The 22,544-nt window shown below is 46.5% G+C and overlaps 1 protein-coding gene across 4 annotated transcripts in view; it reads right to left on the minus strand.

Moving 5' to 3' along the window:
* The window catches only part of cadm1a (cell adhesion molecule 1a), a 180,222-nt gene that overhangs the window by 49,812 nt on the left and 107,866 nt on the right, over nucleotides 1-22,544 (minus strand). For all 4 annotated transcript variants that reach the window (XM_088279835.1, XM_088279834.1, XM_088279833.1 and 1 more), the window contains exon 2: nucleotides 902-919. In XM_088279835.1, the coding sequence (XP_088135961.1) occupies nucleotides 902-919 (18 nt within the window). The remainder of the gene's footprint in view (nucleotides 1-901; nucleotides 920-22,544) is intronic.

Below are 22,544 nucleotides of genomic sequence, written 5' to 3' on the forward strand. Positions count from 1 at the left end.
ATGATTTGATGACGCATTTGTCATTTCAGTCATGCCCTTCAACGACTTGTACCCAAGAAATGTAGCTGGCGTTAGTCTTGCTATCAATCGGTTGCCATGACAACTAAAATGAGCAATACTAGCGCCAGCTACGAGAAGTAGCTCTCAGTTTCAAAAAAAGGTTGATGACCCCCCCACGAGTTAGCATTTCCGGCAGAATTCTAAAATGCAAACCGCCGTACTTGGACTTCAAGTTGGATTTGTTCCAAAAAAGTGACTTCATGAAGAGCGGACTGTGACTGCGGCGATGTTTCCTGCCAATGTTGACGCGCACGTCGTGGTCTCACTTGTTTCGGGAAATGTCAACACGGAATCCTGGATTGGACTCGCTTGAAAATAAATGTGAATCGTGCATAAATAAATAGCAGTTGGAATGAGGCCTCAGTTGACGATTTAGTTGTCACGGCCGACCACCCGGCATTTGAACGACCGAGAGCAGGCCCGTGAAGGACTGGTCGCGGTCCAATCAACCCAAAGGGAGGGGGAGAGGAGGGGAGGGGGGGGGTTGCGGTCACGTGGGAGATGACTGGCTATTCAAGTCTAATTCATGCACATATAAATAACTGTCACCGGCGCCGCTAATTAGATTAAAAAGCTCGGCGGGAGAGGGGGAGCCAAGCTGGAGAGGCCGCATGACTTGATTTGTTGCCTGAGGAAACACACATTTGGATTTATTTTCATCAGCCGTTCGTCGTACGGGAGGTGGAACGCACGCGTCGACCAGCAGGAGTTTCTGTTCACCTGTTACCACCGTGAGACGCGTTTTTGCGCCACGCCATGTTGATGCGGCCGCCGACAAAAAATATGTTCTGCTTATTCAAAGAAAGATCTTAAAAAAAGTCAAATGCAAGATTGGACCTACCTGGAATCTGTGCAGCTTCTGCATCGGTCGTTGGAGAAGCGTTGTTGAGGAGGAGGGAGGGTGGGCGAGGGAGAAAAACAGAAAGTGGACGTTAGCGTTCAGAGATTTACGATCACTAACATCGAAATAAAAGTAAATGGCGGGAGCGAGAGAGCAGCTTTCATGGTGTTTCGCCGCTGGAAAGGCAAATGGTTCATCATTAAAAGCTTATTAGAGAGACGGACGCTCGTTGACCTTTCAATGTAAGCCGAGTAAAAAAGAACAACAACAAATAAATAAAATAATAAGATGGCGAATAAAAGAGTTGCAAATAAATCCAAAGCCAACATTCACAGCTTACAAAAAGGAAGTCACTTGAGCGACCGGTTCATGTGCTGCTGTTTCAGTTAGCAACAAAACTCCAACACGGAAAATATATTGATAATCGCCGCAGTCTTGGAAGAGAGTCTCGCCCAGCCAGATTACTTTCATCGGGTTTATGTAAGACCCCTTTAGATGGCAGCGATGCATCACTTTGGATCGGAGATCAGCACAGCTTTTGAGTAGAGGATAAGATAAGGGAGTGAACCTTGGCTTGTCACATCGAGTATGACTGGGAGAAATGCCAACACGTTGCAGGTTTCGGCGCCTCGCGCTCAAACTGTACGTGGATGATGGCGAATGCCATGTCAAAAAGCCTCTGATGTCTAACTCAAGACATGAGTTGAGTCAAAAAAAAACAAAAAGAAAGATAAGATACAAAGTACTGCTCGCAAAAAAGTTGCCATCCAAATCAATTCTCCAGCAAATTACAGATACCTGAAAAAAGAAAGCCAAGTCCGCTCACAATTAGTTGTTCATGACTTCAAAAGTCCCGAGTATGGTTTGTCTGAACACAATCCAGCCCGGGAGCAAAGCGACAGCACTGGCCCCGCGTTGCCAACGTGCGTCACGTTGCCAAGCGGCCATCGGGACACCAACGATGCGGCGGCTCTCGATTAGAGAACCTATTTCCTCTTCAACTTCAGCCAATGTTCAATCCCGGTGTTATTGTAATTAGCACAGCGAGAGGTGTTCGGGGGGGGGGGGGGGGGGGGGTATAAGTGGTGGCACACGAGGAGTGTTGCGAAAATGATATGGAAGGAAATCACCAAATAGGGAAGCATACGGCACATGGATATACGGGACACAGTTGAAACTCTCAAACTTTCCTGGCAGAAGAGCACGCTTAGATGACAAATTTGGCTTTCTAGATTGTTGAGCGAATGACTCTCAAGCACCCGTGCCACTTTTGCCGCTTTTATGCGAACGTGGCGAGGACGGTGGCGATGCATTGAATGAACATGAGCGCCCCCTGCTGACTACGACAGAAGCGGAGGTCGGCCGTGTCTCCATGTTTGAGTCGTTGCGTTGAAACGGACCGTTTGGACGGTCAAGCTTCCAGAAATTTGGCACCGTCTGGGACTGGCATGAAGAAGCAAAATTGAACACCGGAAGTCTGCTAAGTAGCGGGAACGGTTGAGTTTGGCGGCGTATCGTTCGACGACATTCAACATTCAGTTGACAAGAGGCGTCAACACGTCCCAAACCCGAACACCATCGACCCCCCCCCCTTTCCGTTTAAGTATAGCAAGCAATAATGTGTTGATTAAATCTGCGATCAGCTGCCTAAGGGGCATGAAATTGGACATGATGAGTGTGGCACATTAAAAACTAATTATCAATCGCACCCCGATCCAATTGTCTTTCCCTTAAAGGAGCCACGGCGCTAAATCAAGTGTGGAGAACGGAACACGGCCGATCACAATCAGCTGCGGGTTAACAACCTTACCTGGATGCTGCCGGCTTCCACACATTACCATAATGTCATTTCATTACGCAGCGACGGGGTCACACTTCCTGCTCCCAACAAAACAAGCAACGAGTTCCTTCTTAGCAGAGCCCGGTGCTTTCTTTAAGAGATGGGCAATGAAATTTCAAGTTGGGTCAACGAGTGCTCGCTGTAAAATCAGGTTCACGTTAATTATTCCACGTTGGAGCCAAAAGTGGCCTTGGGTCGAACTTTGGAAGGGGTTCAATTATCAGCCAGTTGAGTCTCAAGACTCCGCCCCCTTCTGCCAATGAGGTTGCCACCAGGTGCTGCCGCTCCAGATGGACACCAAACCTTTCCAGCCACCGAGGACTCACGCGTGCGAGATCGTTCTCGTCAAGCCAACCGGGAATCGATTTGGTCCTCTCGACTGTCAAAATGACAACGGATAACTTTCCACGACGGTGACGCCAAAAGGTCAACGCCGACGTGATGAGTTGGCACGTTCATTAAATGACTCCAAATGAGTCGACATTTTCACTCGCTGTTCCGACCGCGTGGTTGCTAGGAGACTTGCCGCCAGGACTCTTTCGGAACCGGCCTCCTCACCACAAGGATTTTTGCTCTGTAACGCGACTGTCACTTGATGTCCTGAAACATATAACCCCCCCGACCTCGAAAATCCCCCAATCCCCCTCAATTTCTTTTTTCTGGATGCTGCTCCGTTTTACCTCTGGCTGTCTCTGGGACGCGGCGATTAGCACACCGGGCTCTGTCCCGCCGATAAGGCCGGCCGGGAAACCCGCTTTTGTAGCCTCCGTCGACCTGCAGCAGCGTTTCAAACAACGGCGCTCGCTTCGACCGTAACGGAGAAACAAGTCAACGCCATAAAGCGGCGCTCGCGACAGTTAAACTTTATGCGTCAAGCTGCTTGTCGCCGCCAACATTTTTGCACGCGAGACCTTGTTTACGGTCCCATCTGGCGGATTGTGGACACTCAAAATGTTACGCAAATGATTGCGCTCATAAGCTGCAGTTCATTAAAAAACATTCGTCCGAGTGTCCTGAAACAAAATGTTTGAACTGAAGATGCATCGTGCACGTGCGTTTTGTGTACACTGGATTTGATGAGAAGAAAAATCTCTCTCTCAACTTCTTTAAAAACCTCTTTCAAAGCTGACCTGGGGGGGCGCGTGTGACCCTGGGGAACATGCTTTTTCTTTACTGTACTGTACTGCCAGGATGGCCGAGTGGTCTAAGGCGCCGCGTTCAGGACCCAGTCTCCCCAGGAGGCCTGGGTTCGAATCTCGAATTTCCCCATTGTGGGACTAATAAAGGGCATCTTATCTTATCTAACAAGGAAGTGTAATTGCACCTCCACTCCATAGGTGGCAGTGGCGCTCTCCTTGCCCGTTGTGCACGGTGAGTATTAACTCAATGGTGCACGTTTGTTTTGCAACGAAAATGCTGGTTTTTTTTTCATAGTTGCGGCGGAGAGTGGATGGTGGTGGGGGGCGGGCAAATTGTTTTATTCTTTTTTCTTCTAGTGGTTTTCATACTCATGTCTTGTAAATTTAGCTAGCGAGCATAGGTTAGTGATAGCAATACTCCTACCAGGACCTTTCGTAAAATAAAATACAATGTGGTCATAAAAGGTGGTCAACATCTCAAAAGAGAATCCCAAATCAAGCGTCCATTTTCCGCCGACTCAAATATTACCACACAAAAACCAAAGAGCGGCGAATCTAATCCTTGAGGTGTTTTAAAAGGGAAAAGACTCGGGGCTCGCTTATCTCAGGAGGTCAAGCGAAGGTCCACAAGCATCAATTTTAAATGAGCAGAATGGATTTGCGGTAATGGAAACCCAACGGCTCCAGACAGCGTTGGGACCTGATGGTGCGAAGAGACACCAAAGAGGCGGCGCGATAGGCGGCCCACTCGACTGTGCCGGAGAAGAGAGGAAGTGCTCAAACTGATTTGGGCATCACACTATCAAAGTCTTAATGCATAAGAAATCTCGCGAAGGTCATCGGAGTGAAGCCGTCTCTCTTTAGGCTTGGAATACCTTGAATTGCCGCCAATTTAAGATGCATCCGTCAAACCGAGCGGCGGCCTGGAAAGCAAGTGACCTTGGAGGTTGGCGAAGAGATAACTTGAGTTGGGGAGGTCACGAGGGAGAACGGAAATATAGCCGATTGTCTTGTCTCGGCTGCGGAAGCCTATTGGAGGTGTTAAACGGCTCTTGACGAAGGCACACCCAAACAGAGATCGGCTGGAAATACCACTTGTCACTTTCGCTTACATTTGTGCTAGTTTGCAACTTGCTAACTGGGAGCACTGACAAAAAAAACAAAAAAGAAAACATTTCTGGCACCCTAAGGCTGCTATGAGTCCCTCAGTTAAGGGCGAAGTCCGTACGAGACCAAACAAACAAATGTTGTCGGTTTTAAGACAACGTTATAAGGTCCGTGTTTCCGTTTGAGCATCGAAGCCGGATGAAAGAAATTCAATCAGTTGGCGTGGATTACTCCAAGTACTGCAACCGTCATCGGCGGGCTTTTTCTGTGACGTTGGACAAAAATCGACGTCAATCCTTATAGCAGCAGAAAAAAAAATGGATTGGTCGTGGAGTCACTTGATGGGTATAAGGAGAAGCGGTTGGAAATTTGGTGTCACGCACTTCTACTCGACATATACTTGGTAGATTGTAAAGAGAAAATTTGACGTTTTGCTTTGAAACACGCGTGACGGGTTCCTGTTAGTGTTTAAGAAGGTCAAAAAATGGATGTTTGACGTCTTTAGCCGTCAATGGCAGTAAATGAGAGATCATGTCGGATCATTTATTTTTATATTTCCTCTACCAAAAGGCGCACGACGGCACATTAAGGCAACCGAAGCCGAACGGCAAATAAGTCCAACTTCATCTCACTTCCATTCCACATCCACACCTAAGACGCACCCGATCAGAAGGTCCGTTTTTCAGAAAATGAAACGATTTTAAGTGCATCTTATAGTCCGAAAAATACGTCAGCGTAAAAACGTGTGACGTAAGAGTAGGAAAAGATCGATTGAACACAGTAGCGATTAGCGATGTCGGATGGAGCACGATTTGAGCCCCGTAAAAGATTTGGACAAATCCGGATATTGTTGACCCTTCAAAAGTCTTTTGCTAATGAGACCATGTGTGTGTGTGTGTGTGTTTTTTTGTTTGTGTGTGTTTTTTCAGAGCGAATACTTGCCTCCCGAGGCTATTACGCAATGTATTCATTCCCTTCCAGCATTGCTCTTTACTTAATTGAATCAGCCGGGTGCCCGTATCAGATGTTTCTTAACAGAACCCCTGAAAGCGATCCACCATTTTCCTAATACCATTAGCGGGGAGAGGCGGGCGAGCAAGATGGATGCTTTAATCCCGTCGCACAAAAGGAGAGCGTGCCCCACAGTCAAGACATAAGACGCGGCGTTTGCAATATTCCTGGCTCGGAGCGCTCGTCTTGACCTATCACCGCTTGATCAAGAGCTACAATAACAAGAGGCCGTTTTCTGGCCGCGCGCTCCCGAGTAACGGGCTCCATATAAGCAGGAGGAAATAAATTACCGCAACACGTTACAGTCGGCGGCACTTCATTTTCCACGCTATGGCCGCCCGCCCCTGCTCGTGTATTTCCCGACGTCCGCATGCGTGCGGCGTGAACTGGCGCAGATACGCCGTACTGCACGTCCAATTTGACACAAAGGCGGCGCAGACGAATGAGCTTCCATTCTTATTCCGCAGCCTATTTTCTGCTGTGTCAAACCGCAGCCCAGCGAAGGTGTGGGGGGGGAGGGGGGGGGACATTATTTCCGGCCTGGCTCAGGCGCGAGCTAATCTTCTTATTTGTGAGCCCGGCACCAATCATTCTACAGAGAAGGGGTGACGAGGGGCGGTGGGGCGGGGGGGGGGGGGGGGGGGGCAACCCTCAGGCCTCCTCCGATTTCACTACGGCTTTACTTTATGAACTTTTTGCTTCTTTCGTCATCAGAGGAGTCATGAATTCATTTTTTTAACCCTTCAAATTCAGGCTCATACGCACAATGTGCAAGTTGTAAAACAATCTCAAAAATGACATTTTCGTACATTTTTTGGACCGCACTTTTTCTTGCACTGCTTCCGAAAATATATTTTTTTTGTATTGTTTTCAGAAACCATGCAAAGCCAAACTTAAAATACTGATTATATGTATTAATTTAATAAAAATAATAAATATAGAAATAATCATTTTCTGTCTGTTTAACTCAGGATGTAGGCCATGTGCCAATATTGTGCTTGGCCACTTGGGGGCAGTGTAATTCAGAGAGACACAGCAAGAAGCATTTTTCCCAAATGACTCATTAAGTTGTAGTAAAAGTCGTTCTTGGCAAAGGATCACGAAAACTGTGAGCGTTTTCGCGTCTCTCTACGTGTACAATATCTATTCTTCTAACGGCGCGAGGACGATGCTATTTGTTAGCTCTTCGATGCCGTTTTGCATCGTCGGTTAGCATGAAGCGAACCAGACTTTTTGGGGAGAATTGTTCACTCGCTGCCAAACTGCTGCTATTTGCTCACCATTCAAAGCAAAAAAACAAAAAAAACGCTTGTATGTCAAAAAATACAAAAAGCTTAATTACATTGTAATAAACGCAGCTTCAAAAAGGAAACCTCGTCTACACAAATGGCCACTCCAGTGGTCGAACTTCATACATAAATATGAGTCAAGGGACTGCTCTTATTCCCGCTTTAATGTCCCCTTTTAGCCGTCTACCTTTTCAGTCTTCTTTCATTCTCCCACACAGAGAGGAACTCCCGTTTCCCACCCTCATTTTTTTTCATGCTGTCCAGGGTGGCGTGTAATTGAATCTGCAGAGAAATGCATGAGCGGGAACAATTAGCTCAGTCGCTCACAATGTGGACGCCGATTCCGTACAGTAGGATAAGCACAGCGCCAGAGAGAAAGCCCGGACGGCGTGGAACCGGAACGGCAAGAACAACACCGAGCGCATGTTATTCTGTTCCCACAATTACCTTGACGTTGGCGTTTGTCTTCTCATTTTTTGCTGAGCAGACGCCGGCGGTCGGAGCTGACGTATTCCAAAAGCTTTCGTCTCGTATTTAGTTTGACATTTTCACTTTATTGGTTACTATTTGGACATTTTTTTACTTTCCACTCCTGACTGAAAAAATGTAAGTATTTAATTTTTATGTTTTCTTTTTTTTGATTGACTGATTTAGGAATTCACTTTATGTAAGTTGGGGAAGTACTTGGGGCTGCAGATACGTTAAAAAAAATGAGATTGAGTAAGTCCTCCTCAACAGAAGGGGGCGCTATACTCCAGCAATTCAACACATTTAGATATCGAAAGTACTGCAGATTTCGGTATTCAAAAATTGAACACTGATACCGCTATTGGTCGAAAAAAACAAAACGGCTCAAACATCCATTTGTACCCGTTTACTTCGATCGTTATGTATTCCAGTCAGTAATTTTTTTTTTTGTGTGTGTGTCAGACACATAAATGACAGCGGCTCTTTCCAGTTTGAACACCACAAAAGCGGAAGAACTTGGAGTTTCACAACCTTATTTGTAAAAAAGAATCTATATAAATAATGAACAATAATTGCCTCCAAATGACGACAAGCAAACCTGAATGTCAGACGTTAAAGGATAAAGCACGTTTGTTGCTCATTCCTCAGGAGTTTTTGCGTTCTGCAAAATCTTTCCTGCATCCCGAAAACCTCCGTCGGCATTCCAACTGATCTCATGCGAGCTGTAATTGGCACGGCGGCAAAGTTGATGACTTGCCATCCAACGCCGAGTCCTCAATAAGTCAACCAACTGCACAAAATATCCTCATTGATGAAACGGCGCTTCTCAGAGAGCAAAATGACAATCCAACAAATGACTTTCAAATGACTCGCAACTGCTCATGCGTCGCACTTCTCAAGTCGGAAAAACTCAGAGTCCAAAATGGAGGTCTTCCTCGGCGCCCGTTGATTTCGGCCATTTCAATTCCTGGAGCTTGACGAACGCCACGGCAACCGACCCGTCCCCCCCCCCTTTCCACTTGTTCAAGTAATCAATAAACACCAACCAAGTGACTTTTATCGACCATATGCTTTAACGGCATCGTAACATTTCTCAATTAGCAACAGCGGCGTCAGCATCTCTTAAATTGACATCAAACACCGTCCGGGAGACCGCCTCCAGTCGCTGAAAGTGCACAATAATAAAGAGAATAAGTGAACACCCCCCCCCCCCCCCACTTCTCCACCCAAAAGCCTCAGGTCCCGTTTATGCTGTTATATAAGTGCACCGATGCAGGACAACGGAATTCATGAATATCTCAACCTGACACAACAAGAGACGATCTTCCAGCATGCAAAAAGACACAAAATATAGTTTTTATTCATTTATTATTATTATTATTTTTTATCCGGCACCTATATGCGGCAGTATGCGGCGCTGACACCGGCAGATGATGGACCATAAATACTTCATAAATAGCAATTACCTCCAAAAAAAAAAGCAGGCAGAAGAAAAGAGCAGCTATTTCAGTCAATTACAGTATGAGGCTTCTCTCTCAAAGGATGGAGAAAGATGACTCTTGCCTTTCAAGCGGAGAGCGAGAAAGCCAGAGCCAAAGCCAGAGCCAGAGCGAGAGCGAAAGACGGGAGCGAGAGACGGGAGCGAGAGACGGGAGACGGGGGTGGAGGAGGAAACCTCTATCATGTTGTGGAGCCTCAATAATGTTGCCTGCCACCTTCATGTCAGGGATGAAAGACCCCAAATGTCCTTTGAGCGCCCCCCCCCGAGGACTTGACGCGCATCAATAAGACTTGCATTCCTGAAGATGTTTGAGGGCGAACCACGCGCCGTCTTTTCCGACGGGCTCAGGCACTTTGAAAAACGAGCCCTCGATGAAGAAGATGGAAAACAAAGATGTAACGACGGCGGGAAATTGTTTCTGCTTCAAAGTAAGAAAACGGCACCGTCTTGGAATTGGACATTATGGACCGAGCAGCCAGGACGGACTTTTCTACAGCCCGATAGTTGTGATTTTGGTTTCATGGTTTGCATCATTTGGGGATTGGGATGATTTGTCCAATGAGATGTTTTTCTGGAAAGTCAGAATTTTATTCATTGATTTAGTCAGGCGACATCGAAAGGCAAAAAGTGATCGCTCTCACAAAAATGACTCCGCCTAAGCGTTGGTAGAATTCAAACGGTTCCCATTTAATCTAATCTAATCTAATCTGAAGAAAAGCAAAATTCTTCTCACAGGCCGAATTCTGCCCTCCTCTTTCGCTGGCAACTTGCTTTCAATGTGATGCAAGACTTCTGCTCATATGACAACAATTTTTCTTTTTTCCCCAAAAGATCATTTAGGGAACAGCTGGTCAATAAATCCTCCGACACATTAAAAAAAATAAATAAATAAAACAGCTGAAGATGACTTTGGACCGCTGCTCGAGTCCCTGCAATGCTGCAAAACCCTTCGGACGGGTCTTAAGTATTCCCGGCAGAAAACCGCATCGCTCGGCACAAAACCAGAAGAAAAGCTGTGGGCTGTTTTTTTTTTTTTCCTCGCTCTTTAGTTTGAATAAATAATGAGGCAATTTGAGCGTATTTTTGGATCTGCTTCTCGTCTGTTTTCTAAAACGCCACCCTTGGCTTGCTGAGTCGCAGGCCAGGGGTCCAAGTGGCTACCATGAGGATGCGGGTCGGGAGGTTTTCCTGGTCACTGATCATGACGATTGTTAAAAAAAAAAAAAAAGTCCATGACTGAAGAACCGGTCAGGTTTTGTTGGGTGGCCGTGCTGCACGTCAGAACTTCAATAGCGTCAGGATTAAATGACACCACTCGACATCCGTTCACCAATGAGGCATCCGTAATTCATCTCCGGTTTCCGGGACTTTGGCTGGTATCTCCAGACGAGACAGCGAGATTCCATCGTTACCAGTTGGTTTGCTCTCAGCAAGGGGTGTCCAACATGTGGCCCACGGGTCTTTGGCCACTTGAGGCTCACGGCCTCCACGGCCAGACACGCTGACGACTTTTTCCACCGTTCGCAAGTCGGGCCGTCGGGGATGGTCGATTGGCGCGCCAGTCGGCGCCCGAGACTTGACCTGGCGACCGTACGACCCAACCTGTCCTCACTCGCGGTCGATCAAAATTGTTTTCACCAAGCGACCATCCAACCCAAAGGTCCCCAAGCCTCGATTCAATTCGATTTTGGGTTCCCGATTTGATTTCTATTTTTATAACTCAAATATTCTAACAGTTGCAAACTTCTTGTAACTTTACACCAAACCTTGAAAATGAATCATTTATTACGGCTGTTCAACTACTTTTTTGTCTTATCAGTGTTTTGTTTGTGCCAGAACTCAACATGAAAAGAAATAAACAAATAATTGGTTTGACTGTTATCATTACAAATCCTTTTGGGATCGAAATTTCCATTTGAATTTTTTATTATTTTTACATCGATGCATTATTTATATACTTGAAATCGCTTTTCGATTAATCGTTTCATTCCTACTCACCACCTAACTAAAAGCCAGACGGACCAACCGATTGACAAACCAACCAATCGACAAATGTACCATATTTCCCGGACGATGAGGCGCTCCTGCATATAAGCCGCAGTTTTCTATGTTGAAAAAAACGAGTTGTTTACTGCATGAACGGAACGATTTTGTACTGTGAATGCACATAAAGGTACAGAAACAGAGAGCGTGTTGAGTTGACTCAAAGGAAGCCGGCACGCTGACACCGGACCCTCGGCGTCAGATTGGAGGCGCGCGAGGTGTTTCTTGCCGCACGACGCCGCCGTGTCGTGACTCATCCTTTTACGGAGGTTGTCGGCAGATCGGCGGCCGCCTCCGCTGCCGGTTTACTGGCAAACAACAAAGGCGTCCCCTCGTCACAAAAGACGACGGAAAGTCGCCACATTCCAGCTGGGCTTTTTTTTCACTTAACTTGGACTCTGGGCCAGCATTGCGCAAACAAAGTTAAGATTGACACATTAGACCAGTGGTGTCAAACTCAAGGCCCGGGGGCCCGATCTGGCCCGCAACCTCATTCTATGTGTCCCGCAAAGGGCAAATCATCAAAATGTCTTTCCATCAATTTGTTGCGCAAGGCGATCATACTTTTATGCGAGTTCACAGGGAGGGAAACTAGAACGACAAAGTGGCCCGTCCACAAAAACGAGTTTGACAAACATACATTAGACTGAGAGAGGAAAAAAACGGACAAAGTTCGCTCGTCTCTGAAGAAATGAACAGCTTTTCGTCGTGGGATCTTGTTTGAATTCTTACTTTGAATAAAGCTCATTTGTAAGTTAACCAACTGACTAATCTAATGAGCAACCAATAATTCAAACACTCGCATACTGCATTAAAACAACACTTTTCATTATTAACCGAGACTGTGCCCCCCCCCTTTTTTTTTATTTTATTTTTATTTTTTTTTACAACGCCCACAAAAAGTAACTTTTTTTTCCCTTTCGATTTGACGATCAAACGCAAAAATGGGCCCGGCTAACAAAGAGAATGTCAACGACGCGCACGTCCTTGATCTTCCGAACCCTTGAAGACCATATTGCGAGGCAAATTACTGTCAAGAAGACTCCACTGCCAGATGCGGCTCTCGCACTGCATCACAGAAAGGAAAAAAAAAAAACCCAAAGAATCCAAGCATATGCTCGGTGCTGAGGATAAACGCTACAGGCTTCAGCTAAGCGGATCGAGAGAATTCCCCAGACGACTTTGTACAATATGGCCGAGGAGTTGCTCGGACGGCGGCGATGAGACGGTCACGTGACGGTGAAATGAATTCATATGAAGCGCTATTGTGCAAGAAATCGACACGCTTCTAAAAATGTGTAATTTATCTCGGGTGGGCAGTGTTGTTTAAAAAAAAAACAAAAAAACAACTAAGTGCTTCGTTGCAACATTGCCTGTTTAGCGTTTTTTTTTTCAATAAAGTGCTGAGAAAGCACGCATTCTGCTGACTGCTAGGAGGTAAGTCCAGGCTTTTAAACAATAACCTAAAAAGCCTCATCACGACCGCCCTCCCCAAAAATGTCCTTCCAGTTTACTCAGCCTTTCCCGACGGGCATCTGTCTTTCCTTCCCCAAAAATGTGGCACAGTGTTTCTCGCTTTCTTTTGTCATCCAGGAGACCAAATTGGCCTCATTCCAACCCCCCCGAAATGTCTAAAAGCATTTTGAGTTTCCTGCAGCTTTAATTGCGCTTGTTCCGGCTCATACGTGCGTGCATCTTGGTGCGAAAAGCCGATGGTGCCGACAGCGTGGCCCACTTTATCCCACGGCCCGTTCATTTTCCCGTCACAAGGTGCGATTCCCAGCGAGCCCGAGCGAGCTGAAGGCGTCTGTCAGAGACGCTGCCCGTCAAGTCGGCACAGAGTGCTGCTGTGCACCTGCCGCATTCAGCATCCGGCGCTAATTCAATTTGCCACTCAAAAGCACCCCCCCGCCCAACCTGTCATACACTTCTCCTAAGCTGAGAGTCAAGTGCACAGAGGATGTCTTATTGATGCAAAAAATCAACCGTGGTTCCTTCACTTGAGATTCCCAATTTACCATTTTTCATGTTATGTCACCACCATATTTTTTTTTAGTTTATCTTTTTTTTTTTTTGGGCTATGCTCTGTGAGCATACCTTCCAGTGGGTCTGTTTTTTTTTGCTCACAAAATGTATAGAAAGATTTTATAAATTTGATTGATTTTTATTAGGAGGGTTGGAACGGATTAAAGGTGTCTCCATTCATTTGAATGGGGCAGCTTGATTTGAGTTACAAACATGCTAATGTTATGAATTAAACTTACATTTCTGGTCGGTCCAATGAAGCGGGCTCCTGTTTAATGGCGGATTCGGGCTTCAAAGAGGAAGCAAATATCAAACGGCTTTCGTTGGAAAGCCGCACTTAAAATAATTTCCATGCGATAAAAGCCCAACGGATTCTTTTGGTCTCTGGAAAGTCTGAGGCCAAAATTCCCCATTTAAATAAAAATGTTCCTATTGTGCTTGATGCTGTCTTTATTGAGCATTATTTGATGATGTTCATTCGGCCATGCACAAACAGGAAATAAAACGCAGCAACCGGCCGTACATCACGGCGGTCGTGCGCGCTAACGACGATGCGCCTATTAAACGCAGAATAATTACAAGTTGTAACATGGAACGCAGGCGACACGGCCATTTGTTACAGTAGCAATTACTTAACATGGATGCTTTTTTTCTCCCCGTTGTCCGTTGATTTCATCAGATGATAAAAGCAATTTATCGAGCCCGCCATCTACATCAATGAATATTGAAACAAAATAAAGCAGCATCTTATCAAATGTAAACAAACGCCCCTCGCATTTAATACCACCGACGTAATCTAATCCGTATAAATCAAGCTTCACGTATAATTCTGTTATCGATGGCGGCCTCCTCACAGATCAACGTCCAAACTATTGGCAGGTGTGTCGTCCGCTTACAACCATCCTTATGAGGACATCACAACCGGCTGAGTACACCCCCTTCACATTTTTCTGCAAATTTGATTTGATCGTTTTTAGAGAACGACATTGAAAAGACACTTGGCGATGAAGAGAAGGCAACAAAAGTGAGCACACCCCTATGGGGAAATTGTCGGAAAAATATGTTCTAATATACATGGCGCCAAAATGTTTATCGTCACGAGGATGTGCTGGCGTGGTCACGGAACAAATTATACTCGGCATTCAAAATCATTACGGAAGCGCGTCGGCCTACTGAACATGATGCTCTCTTTCGTTGAGGAGAAAAAGATATTGAGGGAATATGATATTAGAAGCATCACTCAGCATGACGCAGTGCCAAATGTACTGGGGGGGGAAAAAGAAAAAAAAAAACGCAGTCAAGATGTGCAACTTCATCTCACACGCGAGATGTATTCATATGAAGAAAAAATCTAATATTCGGAATCAAACACAGAACACGGCGTGAAGACCGCCGGGTCCCTTCACTCCGACAATCACGCCGGGCGCTGCCATGTTGAGTAAGTTATCTGTGACTGATTAATTACATTTATCATGCATGCCACACAGCAGCACCACCAGCGCTAAATCGCGACCGCAAAGCCGGATAGAAAAAAAAAAGAAAAAACTCCCCAAAACATCAAAGCCAACGATATGGGGAGGCGCAAAATGCTTATTAAAGCCCTCTTTTTAAGTCGGCGTGCACGCTGAGCGGCCGTGCGCGCCGCCGACGGTGCTCGCTCGCACACCATCACAAATCCATATTAATCCAAGTTGACAGTGGGAAACTCCGGCCAATCAATATGGCTGATTGATTGTTGTTCAACTTGCAATGCCAGTGAGACAAAAAGACCACCAGCTAGCGTGAAGAAAAAAAAAAAAATAAATCGCCAGGCCAGAGAATGAATGCTCATTTTAAGGCATCGCTCTCTCTCTCGTGGTGGGCGGGGCCATTCGTCCATTTTTCTCTCTCTTTTTATGCTCAGGAAGTAACCCTGACTAACATAAAATTGTTTTGGAACGATCTTAATGTCGAGGAATTATGTTGAAGTCAGGGGAGGAGCTTTATTTAGACAGTCCTGTTGAATTTAAAGGTAGTGCTTTGACGCCATCTTGTCACAATCACCTGATTAAAAGATTACATGCGCACAATTGCGATTTTCATTGCAATTATGTACATTTGTATGTTGGCAATCAAATATTGAATACTGTAAATACTATTCAGAATTTCTTAAATATCATTCAGATTATTGTATGGTGCATGTTGTTGCTTTAGCATCAGGTAGCGACGATAAAAAACCCGCACGTCAGCTTCAATAGCTTTTTTCTTGTCGCCGCGGGACGCAACACGCAAATGACATCCTCGGGTTGAGCTTGCCCGGTGGCCACTACGGGCGGCCCGACTCGAGCCGACACCTGTCGGCATCTGTTTCTCGGCGCGCGGATGAGCAGGAGGCATTACAATCGTCATTCTAAAATGTTCGCCGGTCCTCTTCCGATGCCGATCCGCGCTGGCTATGTTGCGCCGGGGCTCTCCAACACGCAATCCCGTCTTGAGCACCTCGCTATCAAAGCTATCCATCGGCAGCAGCTCCGGGGCGACAACGGAAGCCCGCCGACATGATGGCTACATTGGCGACGGCAGCCGCTTGGCAGCCGCTTGGCAGCTTGGCGGAGTCGCCGTCGTCGCCCTTCAAGTGGCGAGGCGGGGCCGTGACAGGCGGGAATGTTAGCGGCGCCTTCTGTCTGCAGACGCAACGAGGTACTGACAGGGGGGAATCGCGGACGAATTTTTGGGGGGAGGGGGCCCACCAGACACATTGAGCAGGTTAGCAGATCCAAAACTGCAAGAAAAAAAAAGAAACCTCACAAGGCCAGCTGGATCATGCTAACATGCTAACATGCTAACCAACAGCAACGACGGATGTGAAAAGATTCTCCCATTTTTTTAGGACGAAATCCCTCCAACGTAAAATCATATTTTCAAAGATAATTTGAATCTCAGTCTTAGAATTTTTGGATTTATTTTTTTATTTTATTTTTTTTACCCCAACGTTGCACGCTTGGCAAAGTTGACCGAAACATTCTCACCGAGTCGAGGGCGTCCTCCCTTTTAAAAAGCCGTCCTTTTTTTTTTCTTTTTGGCCGACATCTCCGTTTTGATTGTCAGCCAAGCCCATCAGAGTTTTATTTAACGGCGGCGTATAAAAAGTAACTTTTGGCCGAACTGGAAGGCTTTGCGCTCTCGGAAAGAAATAAGCTCTAAATGGAGTGTGAAGAAGTCACAGGCCATTCTTCTCGCAGCCGAGCGCCGATTTTAACAACCTTTGAGATAATGAGGCCTGCAGGTTATTTTCCACAGAAAGCGAACGGCATCGGAGATCAAGTCTGCGTGCCAAGTATATTGAAGGGTTGAAACTCGATCAGACTGAAGCCAATTTAGCCAACGCGCCGCGTCTTCGAACCAGCATAATCCAAGACGAGAAGGCTTTTTGAGTTTGCATGTGACCACGACTCTCGGGGGCTATCGAGTTTGAGGTGAGCCGCCCCTTCTGACCTGGGAGGGCAACACACGCCGTCAAATTCAATTCCAATTCTTTGGTATTCACGTTGTTAAGATCATAAATTCAGCGCGACTTGGAATTTTGTGGCAGGGATGTGAAGCACCCTCCAGATCGCGTTATCACGACGATACTGGCAGCGGACGGTTTGATAACCTCCGCTCAGAGGAAGGCGTCAAAACTACAAAACGATCGGTCAAAGGCATATTGCGAACCATGAGTCACGTACGTCCCCACGTGACACAAAAAGTAGGAACCCCAAAAGTTTGCTGTTTTTCGTGGCAGTATCCCCCCGCCCCCGAAAAAAATATTTCCTCTGCATGATGTCTGAATGTCCTTGGCATCCCGTCGCCTGTTTTAAAGGTGGCTGAAAATGCGAAGGAACCTCTCGGGTAATCTCCGCGAGACTCACGCGGAAACTTTGACCGTGGCGAAGCCCACCAGAGCCATCATTAAAAAAAAGCCAACCTCTGAAATATGGCACTGCCAAAGTTTGACACAAACCAAATGAGGGCGAGAAGAAACAAGACTTGGGGGGGGGGGGGGTCTTCATCAAATGACTTTTCCAAAACTGCTGGAGAAATCTCAGCACGCAATCAAAATGCACAGTGGCGGCATTACCGTCACCCTCCGCCCGCCCGCCTGCCGCGGTGGGGTCTAATTAAAGCGACGACCCCCGAGGTTTTTCTTGCCTGCTTCGGTTGCGGAGGACTGCTGTGGGGAGCCAACCTTGCGAGCGCAAAGACAAACAGACTTATTAAGCCAAACAGGCCTATGGTGCCGCCTGATAAATGACAAAGGGGGGGGGGGGACTTTCGTCGCTGGAACTGAAACAAGGAAACAACTGGGGAATTTCACCTTCAAATGAAAATCTTCATTTGAGGCAACTCCCGGATGGGAGGTGAGAAAAATGACCCCAAACGCATTTTCACGTTTTAGAAAAGAACCTGCCGCTTGAACTGCGTTTTCTGGAAAATACAATCCAATTTTGGGAAATAATCCAGATCACCAAGTTGACACAGTAATTGGCAAACGACGGCAGAGAGAGAAATGTTTTTTCTCCTTTTTTTTCTATATCAAATTGAAAAACAGGCCACCTCATTTGCGTCCCGCCTTGCGTAGCCTTAAAACTTCCCATCTCGCCGAGGCCTCGCTTTTTCCCCGGCCCGGACGGGAACATTCGTCTCACAAAGTTCAATCCGTCATCCCAGCAGCTTCCCGGTGACGGGCCAGAGAGAACAACATGGCCACAAATCAAAGGTGAGCGCAGAGAACCGCCGACACTCTTGGGACGGATTGGGGGGGCGTTGCCGGGGGCTTTGAAATGCAAAGCGAAGGAGAGAGGGATGTGTTTACACGCCGCCTTTTGTGTCCATCCATCAAAAAACTGATTGCGGAGCGCCATGAATGACAGCCGGCGCTGCCGGGTGGGTCCTCGCCGTCCGAGGCTAACAATCAAATTCGGTTGTCTTCCCGCAGCGCCTCGTCCTCAAAGTCACGAGGCGACAACATTAGCGACACAAAGACGAGAGGCGGGCCTCGCTCGCGCTGCCTTTCCCGGCATACTAACGATCGGGATCTTGAAAAGTCGTTCAGGCATCGTGAATACATTCCATCGAGCGTTCCTCGCTTAATCTCAGAAGATTACCAAAAGGAAAGTCATACATCGGCCGTTGAGGTCCATCGGCTTTGGATCTCCAATTGGTCCAACAGAAGGACGCACATGCTGCACGGCCAAATCATTCATCCTTCAAAGACGCTTTTTGAGTGACTCATGCAACGCAGACTTTCAAAACAGAAAATTAAAGTCAACAAAAGGACGACGCGCATTCGTGCGGCAGATCGCCGGGAAGTCGACGAGATAGTTCCTTGCTCGACTGGGGGGATAAAGTAAATAAAAAAATGAACGGCTACTTTTGAACAGCAAAATGTCGGAATGTTTTAGCGTATACTTTTTTTCCAAATAGTCCAAAATGGTTTGAGAAAATAAAAACAAATGATACTGGCATGGATAAAAAAAATTTTTATTGCAGCCTTTAAAAATATATATATATATATTTTTTTTGCAACATTGAGTGAGAGATATTAAAAAGTCTGCAAATTCTCCAGCTGTCTCAGATTTTCCGCGTGCCTTCTCCGGTCGACACGTTTGGCAGCTCCTTCAAGAGTTACACTTTTGATCAAGCCTCCTCCAAAAATGTTTTGTTCTTTTGTTCTTTCGTGAGCGGGCTCTTTTGGGTCTTAATTCAGTTGGCGGACCAACTTTCTGCAGTCGGCAGGACATTTGACGCCAGCATGCCGTTACGGATTTCATTGTACCTCTCGCAAAACACAATCGAAAAATAAAAGTTCTTCTGTCAACACCAGCACCAGTTTTGTCATCATCGCTCTAAATTAGCCAAAGAAGAAGCGTCGTCGGCCTGGCATCCTTTTGGGCTTCCGAAAATCAGGAGTCTCTTTGTTACGTTTTGGGTGCGAAAGCAACGGCAGATGGGCCAGCTTGGAAGACACGATCTCACATGTGCAATTTCGTAACATTTCGGCGAGAAGTGAAAGGCTTTCATTCCAAGCCCGCGCTGCCATCTGGGCCCGGCGGCGCCCACGGCAGCTGCAGGTGGATCGACGACCGCTGGATTGTCGGCGCCGCTCGCTGAGCTTAAGCGCCATCCGCACGCGCTTGTCACATGAGCGGCTGGCTAAATAGAGACGGCGGGCGGTGACGTCTTTGTCGCGGCGGAGCGCGACAAGTCCTCAATAACGCGTTCCATCGCTCACGCCAACACACGGAGCCGCGTGCTTTTACGCAAAGATAGCGGGCTAATATGCGATGCCACGCTTGTGAAGCAGACTCTTACATCAAAAGGGACCCCCCCTCCCCCCCGTTCGCCCAGATGGATTATGTGCATGCATGTAAATAGGATGAAATCCTTCCAACTGTGCCCTGAGGAAAAAAAAAAGTGGGATGAATCTCAAATGAAAAGTCTGCTCTATCGTACGGATTCTTTTGTAAGCTAACGCTACACCAGTCAGTTAGCATGCGCTACATTTGTTGCTTTGCGTTTTAGAGTTTCTACAACGTAAGGAAGTCAAGACAGACAACAGTCGGCTGTTTGGGATTCAGACAATATTTCACAAGCTTATTTTGATGTTTGTTTTTAAAGCCATCCAGACACTTAAAGCGCTAATTGTGCTAAGATAGCATCAATTGCCCCCCTGACGTCTCGTCTTGTCCCTTCCCCCTTGAAATGTGCGAGAAGAAGCGGGAAATACGTTTTATATTTCTGTTGTATAGTCGTGATGTTCTTGCAACAATGACGTGTTTCGAGTTGCCAAGTTTAGTGGCCGTCGGATGAAACAACGCTCGAATCAAGCTAGCGCAGTCCTGTTGCTTTTGAATGCCGTGACATTTGGATTTTCATCCCAGTAACGCTCGAGATTTCAGGAGATATTTAGAGGTGATTGGAATTAGCCGTGTTTGAAAACGAAATGCTAGCTAACACGTGGTCGGGCGAATAGCGTCAAGGCTCGCCTGCTCGTCAATTGTTTGCCATCCGTTTTACATGACAATCATTTTGTTCGGAAATGTTGTCATGATTAGGAAGGAAAATCGCATCTGCTTAAAGACGCAACCTGCACGCGGCTCCAAGTGACGACGCTCCCACTTCCTAGAAGTCTTGTTTTTTTCACCCTTTGTCTTCATCTCCTCAAACAAGTTCAAACTGCGAAGGGGGAAGACAAAGATAGGAGCTTAAGGGGAAGAAATGCAATCGGGCCTTGATGTCGTCACGTTACCTCGTTTAGCGGAAACCGAGGGGGAAATAATTGAACAATATACAACTTTATTTCTGGAGCGCATTTCACAACAGCTGGAGCTGGAACAAAGCGCTTTCGTTGTGGTGTCATAAATGAATCCAGAACATAAAGAGAAATTAGCAGGAAATTACAACACAAATGAAAAAGATACCCGAAGAAAAGCAGAACAGCAAAAGTCTCGTTTTGAGTCCAAAGCCAACCAATAAAAATGTGTCTTCAAACAAAGTTTCAAAAGTGGACAGAGAGGGGGCGGGGCTAACATTCCATGGGAAAGGACCGGCAACAGCAAAGGCACGAGCCCCCCCTCCCCGAGGTTGTGCTTGGTCCTCGGCACCTCCGTAACGGACGATAGGAGTGCAAGCGATAATCATTTGATATTTTGGTTCCTTTCGTAAAATGACAACGCCGGAATGGACCAGAATTATTCCACTTTCCATGGCAGCCTGCGCTTCGAGATATGTATGGAGTCGTCTTTAAATGAGGAGCTGCACATCGCGACCGACGACCGTCCGGCGCGACGCACATTTGATAGCGCCGCACTTCTGAAGCTTTCGGCGCGTACCATTCGGTACATTAACATCTGCATTTTAATTTCGTCTATGCCGTGACTTTTACATGTTAATGAGCTCTCCATTCAGGCCATCTCCGGGAAAAACGGTACGAATCAAGCCGCGTTCCTTTTGTTCGCCATCCATTGAGCCGAATCCAAACGGTGTCGCGTGCGTAGCGCGTCCACTCGGGGACGTTTTTGACGGATGAGCCGTGATGGATTTGGCATCGGTGACCGGCGAGCGACCCGCGGCGAGCGACCCGCGGCGAGCGCGCCATCTGGGCAATCAGCAGTCAGCATGACCTCCTCGCACTCACACATCTGACCATAATCATCACACTTGACGCACGTGCCGGCACACGCGGGAATCGGGACCTCCCAGTGATTGGGTACAACGCGATCGGCGACAAAAATAATAGGACGGAAGATTGATTGGGACACGGCCGTCAAAAGAAACAAAGTGTCCCCATCGGTCTCAAGGTTGAGAAGGCTTTCATATGAATCGAGACGGGCCCCGATAATCAACATGACATCAACCGCGCGTGTTGCTGCACAACAGCTTGAATGACTTTGGCCTTATCTCGCTCCAACAGTCCGCCATCGCTAGATCCAATATTGGCGGCTTTTATACGAGCGCCAGATAGCATTGATTGGCGCGTGAAAAAGAGCAGCTCCGAATGATTTGATGTTCCCCGAGGTTCTCTTCAGGAACCTCGGGACAAAACCGATGTCGTATTTTATCAGTGCCATTTTACAGACGGAACAAAATCATACTTGAAACGTACGATGGCGTTCAGGGGATAATCACGACGACTACAAAAAAATGGTTGCAACTTTTCAATGATATTTCAATTACAGGAGCGTCTAGAGATGCGAGCGATTTTACAAGCGAGACGAGCCGTCATTGGGCTGACAATTGTGCAAACAAAAGGAGTCCACATGCCTGATAATATCAGAATCAGTCCTGTGTTTAAATAAATAAAAAATCCAGACTATAAACCACACCCATACATAAGCCGCAACAACGATAAAAAAACAAACAAACAAAAAACATATACAAGGTGCACCAGGCTATAAGCCGCAGTTTTCTATGTTGGAAAATGATTTATCATCTCCCAACATACATGAATAATATTGGTCAAATGCATACATGAACCGACAGCAGTTGTTTTCTTTCGGCATATAAAGCAGGATGGACGAGGATTTGACATTCAAGAGTCTTCAGCAAAGACTAACTGACCTCAAGGACCGCAATTTCTGGACTAGAAAGTGCACCTTTATATAAGCCGCAGCAGCGCTTTGTCAAAAAATTAAATAAAATAAAATGAAATAAAATAAAATAAAATTAAAAATAAAATAAAATATATACAAGCCGCACC

The sequence above is a fragment of the Idiotropiscis lumnitzeri genome, chromosome 17 (genome assembly GCF_059441095.1).
Source record: "Idiotropiscis lumnitzeri isolate Australia: NSW breed Sydney's pygmy pipehorse chromosome 17, RoL_Ilum_1.0, whole genome shotgun sequence".
Taxonomy (NCBI): Eukaryota; Metazoa; Chordata; class Actinopteri; order Syngnathiformes; family Syngnathidae; genus Idiotropiscis; species Idiotropiscis lumnitzeri.